Here is a 12656-nt window from a genome sequence, read left to right on the forward strand (position 1 = left end):
TCACTTTTGGGGCATCAGTAGAGCCAGGAAAGTCTCCTACTTCCTTTGGCTCACTATTCATAGGGGTATACCTGTGGGTACTTGGCTTCAGCAGATGGGTAGACCCTCCTTGTGTATGCGTTGTCAGCTTGCAGAGGAATCTAGTAAGCATTGTTTATGGAGCTGCCCCAGCTCTAGAGTGGTATGGACAGGTATCTTCAGGTTGCTCTCATATGTTACATCCAAGTCCTTTCTAATGACATGGGGTGCTGCCCTTTGGAGGAGAGGATCTGGAGCCTTTGCCCTCTATGAGTCAGAGCCAGGAGACCACGGTTTCTTCATGCAGTGTCGCTAGAGACGGGGTCCCACTGATATTAGCATCATGGAGCCACAGGACTTATTTTTTATACCAATACCAGCTCAGGATTCCAGGCCTACTTCACCTGCAGGTTCAGCCTGGGAGGTGATTTCTAGCATTACCCTATGGCGGATATGGTGTTCGCGTTGTTCTTTTGTCCTTGGGGGTCATTTATGCACGGAGGCCGACATTCTTGCTTCCATTTGGACGGAGATTATCTTCACTCTTAGGAGTCAGTGGGAGCGGTGTACAGGCACCTCTTTGGCAGCTCCTGGGAGACTTTTATCCTTCATGAGGACATGGGACTGCTCATTATTTTTTCATTTGACCCCTTTTGGGATGTCGTGGCATTTTAGACCACCACCATGGCTTTTTTGCCACATTGTTGAGGCTAGGGATAGAGTACTTTCTCTCCCACCTGTTGTATGATTCGTTTTGAATGGAATATATCACTTTTTTATTTTTATTTTATTTTTATTTTATTTTTAAATAAACTAATTGAAGACGTGGTGCATAAGCTAAAGATAAATCATAGCATGTTCACGCCATACTATCCCCAATGTAATGGCTTGGCTGAGAAAACAAATGGATTGTTATGCAATTCAATAGAAAAGCTTATAGACACCAAGAAAAGGCATTCGGATAAGCACTTGGCAGAAGTTTTATGGACTTACAGAACCACACACAAGCTAGCTATTGGGTTTACACCATTCCAACTAGTGTATGAAATAGAAGCCATTTTGCCCATTGAATTGGATATACGTAGTCTTTGCACTGCTGTTGCAAGAAAAGAAGGACAAATGGATGCCTATGCTCAACGCTTTGTACAGCTAGAAGCCTTGGATGAATGCAGATTACATGCCTTACAAAACTTGGAAGCTTCTTAAAAAAGGCGCAAGGCCCGTTTTGACACCAAATTACGCAAGAAGAGAGAAGAAAGATATTGCAGAAGGAGATTTAGTCATGAGATTTGATAGCCGTTTGGATAAGCAGCTAGACAAAAAGTTTATCGGCCGATGAGAGGAACCATATCGAGTCAAGAAGAAGTTCACCATGGAACCTATCAGCTTGAGGATGTTGACGACAAGGTGATACCCAAACGCACCAATGAGTATCGCCTTAAATTCTTCTATGCTCGACCACCTTGAGGGCCAGCAGACCCTCTCTATTACTACAGAGAATCTGCTGGGAGGGGAAAGATGTGACGTCAAAATTTGATATTTTTTATTTGGCATTGGTATTGTTTTTCTCTATGTTTGATAAGAGTTTGAGTATCAAGTGATAGCCTAGCGGCTCTCACTTATTTCTATTTTTAAGACATTGTATGGGATTGAGAGGATGAGTGGAATGGATCATTGTAAATACCATGTGTATGAATGATAAATACCTTGGTATGGGGTGAGAGTTATTTGTGTATGGGATATTATGGGGTTTTTAGCAAATAGGAAGAGTGAGTCATATAAAGAGATGGGCTCATGTCCATATATTTCAACAATATAAGAGAGGCCACATGCCAAGCATGTGAAAGGCATGTGGAGGAGTGTGGAGTCAAGAGGAATCCTTCTAGAATCCCTATGTGGAATAAGGAGGATGTGGACATATGGAAAACAGAGGGTCCCTATGGGCTCCATGTAGGGAGACTCTTGACTTTCTCAATATTTTAAGAGTCTTGAGCATCTTTTGATGGGACACATGGCAAGACTAGCAAAAAAGGACATGGATGGTGACATACGGGCTTATGTGATTGATGGGAAAAGGAATCTACAGGCAGCAATTGTAAATGGGTGAAGGAGGGTGACAAAATCTCTATAAAAAGAGCCCTTTTCTCACTTGTTCATCATCTCTTCCACTATTAGGCCTTATGTTGTTGTAGCTCTAGTCTCTTTAAGTCTCTTCCAAGAGCCTTCTCTCCCTCTTGTAGATATTCTCTTATGTAGACTCTTGAGTCCATCTCTCTCTAGTTCATTCTCTCTCTATGAGTAGCCTTGGAGCTTTCATTCCCTCTTGTATATATGAAACCTCTTCTTCTCCCTTGTGCTTGTAGTATTTTAAGCTGCATTAGAGTGGAGTCTCACTCTATCGGTAATGGTCACTTCAGGTTCTCTCTCTTGAGTGTCTCTTCCCTTTTTCCATTGCTTTCTCTTCCAAAGTGCTCAGAAGTGTTGTCTATTCGGCTGCTTATTGCGCATACATGGTTTATCTCTTTCCTAAGCCACAAAGGGGGCTCTTCCTTCCCTCCTAGGCGACCTCTATGGGACTTGGATCGTTGATGAAGTCTAAGCATGGAGGTAGTATTCTCCCAAGTCGGCACCAGTAGAAGGAGTAGGTGTTTTTCATGACAGTTTGATCCCCTGTTGGTATTTTGCTCATAACTTTTCGCTCGGTTGTCCGATTTCGACGAAATTTATATCAGTGTGAAGCTCTCTTCAAGGAGCATCATCCTATGTCTTCAATTATTGTATTAGATTTCAGACAAAAAATTTATGACTCTCTGTGTGTGACTGTTTCTTTTTCAAACAGTTTTTATCCCCGTCCAGTAAACTGCCCATATCTTTCCGACCGCTTCTCTGTTTCTTATGAAACTTATATCAGAGCGAAGCCCATTTCAAGGCACATCTGGATTTGTGTTTGAATATTTTATACCGTGTCTCTGCTGAAAGTTATGGGTCTCTGTGTCTTATGACAGTTTGGAGAGTGTTTTGAGCTAAGTGTAAAGGTGTCTATGAAGGAGGTGCAATGTTTCCTCGGAAGCTACCCATCCGACCCAATCAGCCCTTGAAACTCCTCGATATATATCAGTTCATGTCATGTTGAGCCGCAAGATCTTCTTTCAACAACGTATCGCTCCTCTCTTTGGCGCAGACCGGCTTGCTAAGATTATGGCCTCCGCTGATCCTTTTCTTCTCCCTATGCTTGACTATAACATCACTTGGGATGTTACCATCTTCATTCTCATATAAGGGAGGATAGTATGGTGTGGTCTCTTGGTATAAAAGCTTCTTTTTAATATCCCTTTCTCAGTGATGAATATCTTTATCACTCAGTTCGAAAGCAGCAGGAAGTGAAGAGGTGCACGAAGTTTATTACCCCCAACTTCATGTCAAAGTACACCTGAGACGTGTCACAGTACACCTAAGACGTTTTCAGGGTACTTACAGCCATATCCTTGAGGGGGGGTTTGTAAGACATTACAAAGATATGGTGTTGTAAGCATAAAGTCAACCCTATGGTCGACCAGTAGTACTTGAGTACTATATATACCAAGTACTTGTATTGTTTCATTTAAACATTTCTATTGAAGCTTTCTTGTGTGTGCACTCTCGCTCACTTGCGTTCACAACCTGTCTCCACTTTGTTCCTACAGTATTGCAGTTTGGCATATTGGAGAGCCAGATGTACAAAGGCATTGGATGAATCCTAGGCTCACCCCTCTCAGACATTGGCCAATATTTGGACTGATACTATACATAGCTTGATGGTCATCTGGGTGAGTATGCAGGAATCATCACTTTGCTAGGAGGAACCCTTTCTTCAGAGTTTGGAGGGGTCTCCTTTCTTCTCTGATTCTGTCTTAGGATTGACTTGGCATTTTCAGCCTCATCCCTCGTTATTTGCTAGCTCTTTTTGAGCTTAGATGTCTCTCACGTCTTTATTGACACCAGTCTCCCAAGAAACTCTGGCTGTAATCCTCTGTGCCAGCAAGTTTAGTCCATATAAAATTTCTTATTGGTCTCTTAAGTTGTCAATTGAAGCTTAAATCTACACATGAGTCTCCACGCAAGAGGTTGACTCCTATAAAAGACTATGTATCTTTAAAGAGACTTAAGGATGCCAAGAGGTTTGGATATTATAGCTGATCTCCAATTCCGCTAATTTTTCATTTCTAAACACATGTATAGCACTAAAAAGTAGTTTCTTATTTGATTATTGAGAATTCAGTTAAAGTATGTACACAAATATTAAAATAACCTTTTCTTAAGAAAACATTTTGATGAAAGGTGTGAAAAACAGTTTTAGGTACTTTTAGGGACCATATAGCCCTATGGTATTAAATTTTGGTTGATCCAGTTCAGATGTGTAAAAATATAAATACAGACGTGATACGAGATTAGTATAATATCTTGGTTATCATTAGAAATTGGTGTTGATAGCAGGTAAACTAGCGATGTGCAGGTGTTAATTTTAACATGTACTCATACGAGCTCTTACCATTGGGGATCCCATCTCAAGCAGTGCCTTGTTCCCTTGTGTTTTTTCTTGACTGTAAGATAGTCCAAGATGTAGCTTATTACAATGCTATAGTGAAAACAAAAACCCAATAGATCCAAGGTGTTGCTTGTTTTTTTAAATACTATAATGAAAAAGTCAACAAATAATAGATCCATAATGCAAGCACATACATACATTCTAAACGTGAGGATGGTTTCAAATCATAGACACATACTTTAATTTTTTGTGCTATAGTTCGTGCATTGTATATGTTAGTTAAAAAGAAATAGCTTCATGATATGTATGTATATTTCTTAGTTGAGACACCCTCATAGCAGCATCATGATGCAAAGCTATTTCACAGAGTCCCATGTTCAACCAATCAAGCAGAGTAGAGCACACCAGCATCATATTTCCAACACACTTCAAAGGTATCGGGGTACTCAGTGGGACCCAATATCGCCCACACAGTGCTGATTTCAGTTATAGTTGGCATTCGATATCCCTAGGGCCGAGACACATGCAGTGTATTTGATCTCTACTTTTAATTCTTTATTACTGTTTTTTTCTCAATAAACAAGAACCTCCTACTATGACGCTTTGAAAATCAATACTAGGGTGCTCTAACAAGAAGGAAAGACCTCTGCTTGCACTCTGCTTCTTAGGATTCCAAGTAACTGCCTAAGGCAACCCCCCTCAGAGCAGGCCCTAATAGCCAATGGGGTGGACTATATAAACAGATGATTCCTTGCTTCATGTAAATGTCAAATATATTTGCAAGCGAGCCCTTGTAGAAACGTGCATGACATTCCTATAGCCTCATTACCCCATTCCAAATTGAGTGCAATGAGCTCGTTTGCAACTTTGGAACAGTTAGGAATCACCTAAGTAAGCCCTGATCTCCTTGCCAGCCCCTCACTGTCCCCCTCTCTCAGACTGCCGCTCCTCATCGTTGCCTCTTCCCACCCTTGTGCACCCAAGTATTTTTTCCCCCACTTCCCCATATACTATATCTCCCCCTCCCTTCTCTTGTTAATAGCCTATAGGCTGCTCGGCTGCCCAACAGCACCAAAAGGCTGTAGGCTGTGCATTGCCTGCAGCCTATCATTTCCTTCCCCCACCTCGTGAGCATTTTTTCCCACTAGCATCCTTTGTTTTGCTTGGGAGGGACTTGACGGTCAACCATGGAAAGACCAAGGTTATGATTTTTAACAACTCATCGGCGGTATTGCTTCGTCATGGTTTCACATACCAAGGGAAGCCAATGGGGATCATGTAGACCTAGACTTATCGAGGGGCATCTTTCATAGGACCGGATCATCCAATAGCCAGGTCCAATAGCCAGGGCACAGCTTACGAGAGGTCAGGGAGCCTTGGCTCAACTAGAGTGACAATGCTTTTAGACAGGCTACTAGTGATCATGGGGTCTCGGATGATTCAGAGTAGCCCTTGGTCCCTCGTCAAATAGTACACACAGAGTTTTCCATGATGCCACTCCATATTTTCAAACAGTGGCATATCTTCACTAGGTTTTGGGCTTTGCCCAGCTAGAGATTACCAAGGTTGGCTCTAGCCATCCATGTGCGACTAGAAGACGAAGGGGCTAGCTTGTCCTAGTATGCACATATATCTTGATGGTTTGATAGCCAAGGTATTTAGATGGATCGAATCCCACCTTTTTAGTACAGCTCAAATGCCCCACCTTCTCAAATTCTAACGTCACGGGCATGGGGAGAACCATGAGTTCCCCACCAATATTTAGAGGACAGACGAATCTCACATGCACTGAGGATTGCCATTGGACAAATGTGGGTCTCGTCCCATTAGTTGAGGATTGAGATAGGGAGGGCTGCAGGCATACATAGAAAGCAACAAATCTGCATGCTATGCAACTTGGAGGAGGTGGAGACAGAGGAGAACTTTCTTGGTACATGCCCAATTTACTACAAAACTCGTGGATGATATGACTACACTTCTACGAAGGTCACGTGTTTGTGCCACTATCTCAGCTATTTCTTTCATGACCAGGTTTGCATCAGCCTTTACCGGATCATGATGCAATTACATAAAGAGACTCTATTGAGATTGTAGATTCATGGGTTATTGGAGGTGATTTCAACATGGTGAAGTTGCCTTCTAATAAGAAAGGGGGTAGGATAGACACACACTAGAATACCAAAGTGTATATGGGATATCTCCCAATATGACACGTGGCACTCACACATAAGACTCTACTAGAACTCCTAGTAGAGCACACTCAACTTGACTTCATGTTCTAACAGAAACCAATCAATAGGCAAGGTTGAATCTTTTAGATCCGAGACTCTATGGATAAAGGCAAAGCTATAGCAATGGAGGTTGAAGAAGAGGCCTCAAGGGTGGATGTGTTCGGCCTGCCCAGCAGGTGTCGCGCTATAAATTAAGTTGTACTGAGGAAGACAAAGATGCAAAGACAACTGTTAGAATACCTCAAGCTAGGACAGATTTAGTCCAGTTTTCCACCTTTTGCTTCGCCTGTGATATTGAAGAAAAAGAAAGACGATACGTTCCATCTCTGTATAGATTACAGAGCATTGAACAATATCACTGTTAAGCACAGGTATCCGATTGGCTTGGATTGAGATGACTTACTAGGTGCATTGCATAGAGCCATAGTTTTCAGCAAGATAAATCTTAAGTGTGGCTACCATTAGATCCGAATTAGGTATGTGCACAAAACCTCTTTTAGAAGCAGAGTTGGACATTATGAGTTTTTGGTAATGTCCTTTGGACTTACCAATGCTCCAACTACATTCGTTATGCTTATGAACAATTTACGATGCCCGTATATTAGGAAGTTTGTAGTACATTTTATTGACGATATCCTTGTTTTCAGCAAGTATTGCTGAGCATCGTGAACACTTAAGAATAGTGTTCAGTACTTTGAGGAGATCCAGTCTATATGTAAATTTTAAAAAAACTGTGTTGTGTATGGTAAGACTTGAGTATATAGGGTTCATTATTACTCTGAGGGGGTGGAAATAGATCCAAAGAAAGTGGCATAGAAACTAATGCAAGTGGCATTGCGGTAGGAGCAGTTCTCCTCCAAGAGGGAAGGCCAGTAGTCTTTGAAAGAAGAAGCTTTCTCCCTCTCAACAAATTGGCCAACTCATGAATTAGAGTTGTACGCCGTTGTCCATGCTTTGAAAACATGGAGACATTATTTGTATGGTTCAGAGTTCTATGTGGATTCTAAAGGTCAGGGTCCTAGGTGCACCAAAATGTGTAAAGCCAAGGGGCAAATGTAATAAGCGTACTCCAAGAGGGGTAAAAAAGTGTACCAAGAAAGGAACCCAGAATACAAACATGTAGCATGTAGCATGTAGAATCATCTAGGAAAATGTGGGCTTTGTCTGTAGCATACATGAGAATCATTCTAGCTTGCTAGCATAGAGATTAGCTGGGTGGAACAACAATGTGCCAAAGCCAGTGATTAGTCAAGGACTTGTATTTTGTATGTTTCAGAGGGAACCAAGTGGAGAAAAATCCATGGGGGAAAGAACTCGTCCACCTGAGGAGGAAGACGCCCATCAAAAGGAATACCAATCACTGCCTCACCACAGGTAGAGGGTACAAAATCCTCCCCAGGAAAGTCATCTAGATCTACCAACGTCGAAAAGGAGTTCTTGTGAAACAGGCCTGGTGTTAGGATACACAAAATCCCCGCAGTCCAAATGGTATGCACTACTTGCTTCCCTAATCCATGAGGGGGGATGTGGATGAAAAATGGAGCTGCTCGAAAGTATCATGACCATGCAGATCTGCAGAGGCTCCAATATTGTTCTTATCCAAGACTGAATCATCAACAATTACGGCCTGGTCAAGGTGAGAAGCTGCAATTGGATCAAGGTAAGGAGCTGCAATTGAGACAGCATCCCAAATAATAGTCGCCCGTCTAAGCTGTGCAAGGGGTACAACTCTGGTCATTACCTGAAGAGAATCATGAGTATCATAGTCGCAACCAGAATGGGAATGTCCGAAGCCTTCATTGAGAATTTCATGGTGACCTCGTATCTTGCATCTTCAATCGAAGGATCGTTAACATCAACAACACTTGATGGAGCTAGTGTGATATGTTCCCAGCATGAAATGTGTGTTTTATTAGAGCACATATTCCACTGACCTTGAATGCATGCATCACAGTAGCATGATATCCTTCTAGTCCTTAGAGTTGTGTTATGTGTCTAAAAGTACCCATTAACATGATGGAGGGAGCGAGTGTTGGGGGGATGGACTCACAATTCCGTAACACATCTCTTGCATCATCTTCTTTAACCTCCCATGGACAATTTCAACATCCTTGTCTTTTGAGAGATACGAATAGCAAGCCTTCCATATTATGCTAGCCCATAGAATGTCACACAACATTACCAATACAAAGTTTACAATTGGATATCTTACAGCCATGATAAAAGGACTGAAAGACATAGAGATGTCATACACCTACTTCCCAAGGTTTCTATGCTCCCCATGGGCTTAGACACTTTGTACTAGTGTTTTAAAGTTTATGTTGCACTTGTCTTGGGTGCAGATGCCAACTTAGAGATTCCACCCATTCAGCTCATTGTATCTAGTTTTTTCCAATCTCATAGACCCTTCGGTCTTTCAAAGACTTAATATAGTATTTTTCTTTCATTTCTTTCTTCTATGTCTTATTGAAGCCTTGGAAAAGGTTTTTTCTACCAAACTCAAAACCTCCAAGCCTCCCCTGTTATGCATGGATTTGGATCAATGTACCACCTCCTATAATACTAAGTCACGATTTTGACTCTCTAAGGCATATATCATCTAAAGTCCTCCAACTTGACATCTTGTCTCTGCATCATGCTATCGCCCTGCACAAAAAATGTGAATGGGGATTGCTGACCTGAGGTACTCACAACCAAAAGCAAGATCCCATGTCTCATAACATCCCAAGCCCTAAGAACAGCTGCTGCAAATCTCACCTCTAAGATCCTACTCAACTAAATATTCTCATCCCCTGGTATTGGGCTCCTCTCTGGCCCGATCTCATGAAGAATGTGAAGGAGTAGCTCCTTCCATGGCTCATTGCCAAGCAACATGCCTCTAACAATGAACTTTTTTTGAGCAACGCTTTGCTCTAGCACTTTGGGTCCAGAATGCCTAGCCCCCCTCCGGATTATGTCTGAATAATGATGTCCCAAGCCACAAGGCCATCCCCTCATGATCAGATGAAGTACTCGATGAGTCGCTTCACGTGACCAATGCAAGATTTACAAAAGGCCCAATAAGAGGTTATTAACACATAGTAGCAAGCAAAACCTGGTTGACAACCACTACTCTACCTACCAAGGATGCTTGGTCGAGGTCCAATACAAGAGCTTCCTCCGAACGCTCAGAAGCAATGTTGCCAGCTGCTGCTGCTTTGACATGATGTTCAGCCCTTCCCAGGTATCGGATTGCAACCCATGTAAAATTTCCATGCAGTCTCGAGCCTGGGTGTGGTGTATCACGTACCCAAATCTCATAGCCTGTGCCACTTAATGAGAGATCCCGAAGTGAGGAAAAACACCTCCATGGCTGAAACAAAAGCTTTGAAGTTGTCTACCTCTCCATCTAGACACACTTATGTATCATCTACAAACTGTACATCAAGAAGCTCCTCCAAAGATGCAATGGCATCCTGCTGCCACGAATACCCATGCCTGTGCCTCTCAAAATATTGCTCATAGCCTTTGCAATAAATGGAAAAGGTAGAGGGGCCAAGTGACATCCCTGTCACATTGATCTGCCTATATGAAACATGTTCCCTTAGGATTCCCTAACTAAGACTTGGCTTTGTGCTGAGGAGTAGAGTGCTGACACCTCTAGTATCCACTGTCTTGAGAAGCCCGTCCTATCCAGATTCCCCACAAGAACCCACCCTATCGTAGGTTCTCAAAATCAAGAAGTGAAACCAATACAAATCCTCACCGTGGAACCGTGCCAATGTTGTGGCCTCCCAATATGTAAAAAAAGGCCAAAAAGTAAAGATGTTATCTAAAATACTCTGGTCTTGGACAAAGCTTATCTAGGTTGGCATAATAATGTCTGGTAAGAAAGGAACAAGTCACAGGCTGATGTCCTTAGCTAGGATCTTGTAAACAGATCTAAGCAACGTGATGGGCCTCCATTGTGAATCTCAAGCCTATCTCCGCTACCCTTAGGACTAAGGTGAATCAGCCCCTCTGAAAAGCCTGTCTAGTATATCCCCAGTCTCAAAAGCTTTGACAATGCCTAAGCTCATAAGCTTCCAACGAGAGTGAAAACAGGTTAGCGGTAAACCATCCTCTCCTGGACAATTGCGTTTTGGCAAGGTTATAACCGCTCTCTCAAGCTCATCGTTAGAGAAAGGCATCACAATACCAATACTCATCTCCTCCATGGGCACTTCCTAGCACTCCTCCAAACCTCCTCCTTGCAAGCTAAGTATTCTTAAGTTGTGAATTAGTGCCAAACAACGATCTATAATAGTCCATAGCCACATGTCCCACATCCTGTGGGTTAGCTGCAATGGGACCATCTGGCCTCCTCAATCTTCAGATGCCCTCCCTTTAGTGTATGGGACTTGTAAGGCTTGGGTAACTTGGTCTCTGATCTGAGGTCCAAAATGCAACCCATGCATGGAATCCGTACTCTGATTTGGCCTCTTGCATGGCCTAAATCTCTACTCTTGCAATCTACATCCTCTTTGCCACCCAAGGATCCCTGACGCTCACTCCTCCAATCTTTGTAAAGCTACCAAGCTTGCATGTGAGGCCCTCTCTCCATCCATGAGTGCCCCTCTCCTTGTCTCAACCTCACTGCAGTGGAGGAGTGCACTGATGACTTGCAAACAGTGGTGTAGGTCCTGAGCTGTAGATCCCCTCTAAAAGTGTCTCGATCTCTAGATCTCCATGATAGGCTCTCTAAGAGAACCTCTTGGCATAAGAAATCAAGAATCCTGATAGCTGAAGGCTCCCCTCTTTGCAGCTCCAAAAACGTGATCTGTGTGGGAGAATGATTGGAGAAAGTAGTACTTGGAACCACCTGATTATCCCGACTAGAGAAGAGGAGAGATCCCGATGAGTGGCCAAACTCAGCTACATGCCAGGAAACTCATCCTTTTATATGGACAATAAGCTCCTCCCAAGCAGCGTGCTCGTCTCCTCTTCATGTCATCTGGAGCCTCTAGCAATCGCCTCCAATACAATAGCAGTCAATGACTAGAAGAGGACGGATGCGGTCCAAAAATCTGCCATATATGTGGGCACAAAAGTCCTGATGCAAACCTCAGCAATCACGTGCTCTGCCTCGCAAGAATGCCTCAATCCTGAATGGCATGTGTCCAAAGCTCCGCAACACAGATGCAAACTCCTCCCTGCAGTGCTCCCTCTCTTGCCTACAGGAGCCTAGAAGGTCCTACTCCATTCTCAAAGAATTCTCCCGCATCTAGCTGTACAAGACTTTGAAAGATGGTCACTGGTCATAGCTTCTGCACAGACTGCCTGCTGTTAAAACTCCTTCTTACCTGCATCAAAGCAGGTCTTCTTCCAAATTCTTCAATCTTCTTCACACTTGATCACCTACATATGTTTCTTCAGCAGTGAATTCTTCTTTCTTTGCTACAGCAGAGGTTCAGTCTTCTGCACAAGCTATATCTCTTCTTCTTACTGAGAATTACAGAGGAGCCTCAAGGGCTCAATTACTCAGGCTCAGAAAACTTTCCCACTAGGGGTATTCACAGGTCCATTCAACAGCTTGCCTCTAATACCACGAAAAGAAACAAGGTGAGAGGCAAGCTAAGTACCTACTAGCCAGTGACTGGCATCTTCATTTTGCAGAAATACAATTTATTGTGTGTATATAATGTGATTGAAGGGCACTATATGCTAAACTATAGTGCCTCCAATCACAAGCAGGTATATATGGGCACACATAACTGCATTTCTTTAAAATTGTTCCGCCCTCTACCCTAGAAGAGATTGATAGGTAGCCGGTCATTTGGAATGATAGTATACTTTATGAGCATGGCCCTCTACCCTAGAAGAGATTGATAGGCAGCCAGTCATTTGGAATGATAGTATACTTG

At 42.8% G+C, this 12656-nt stretch overlaps 1 protein-coding gene across 1 annotated transcript in view; it reads right to left on the minus strand.

Annotated features, from left to right (window-relative positions):
• HAP2 (hapless 2) overlaps positions 1 to 12656 on the minus strand; it is a 198702-nt gene that overhangs the window by 95524 nt on the left and 90522 nt on the right. The window contains exon 6 of the mRNA XM_087399558.1: positions 4547 to 4598. Coding sequence (XP_087255684.1) covers positions 4547 to 4598 — 52 coding nt within the window. The remainder of the gene's footprint in view (positions 1 to 4546; positions 4599 to 12656) is intronic.

The sequence above is a fragment of the Dipteris shenzhenensis genome, chromosome 28, assembly GCF_047967505.1.
Source record: "Dipteris shenzhenensis isolate YYH24624 ecotype China chromosome 28, Dip_SZ_1.0, whole genome shotgun sequence".
Classification (NCBI taxonomy): Eukaryota; Viridiplantae; Streptophyta; class Polypodiopsida; order Gleicheniales; family Dipteridaceae; genus Dipteris; species Dipteris shenzhenensis.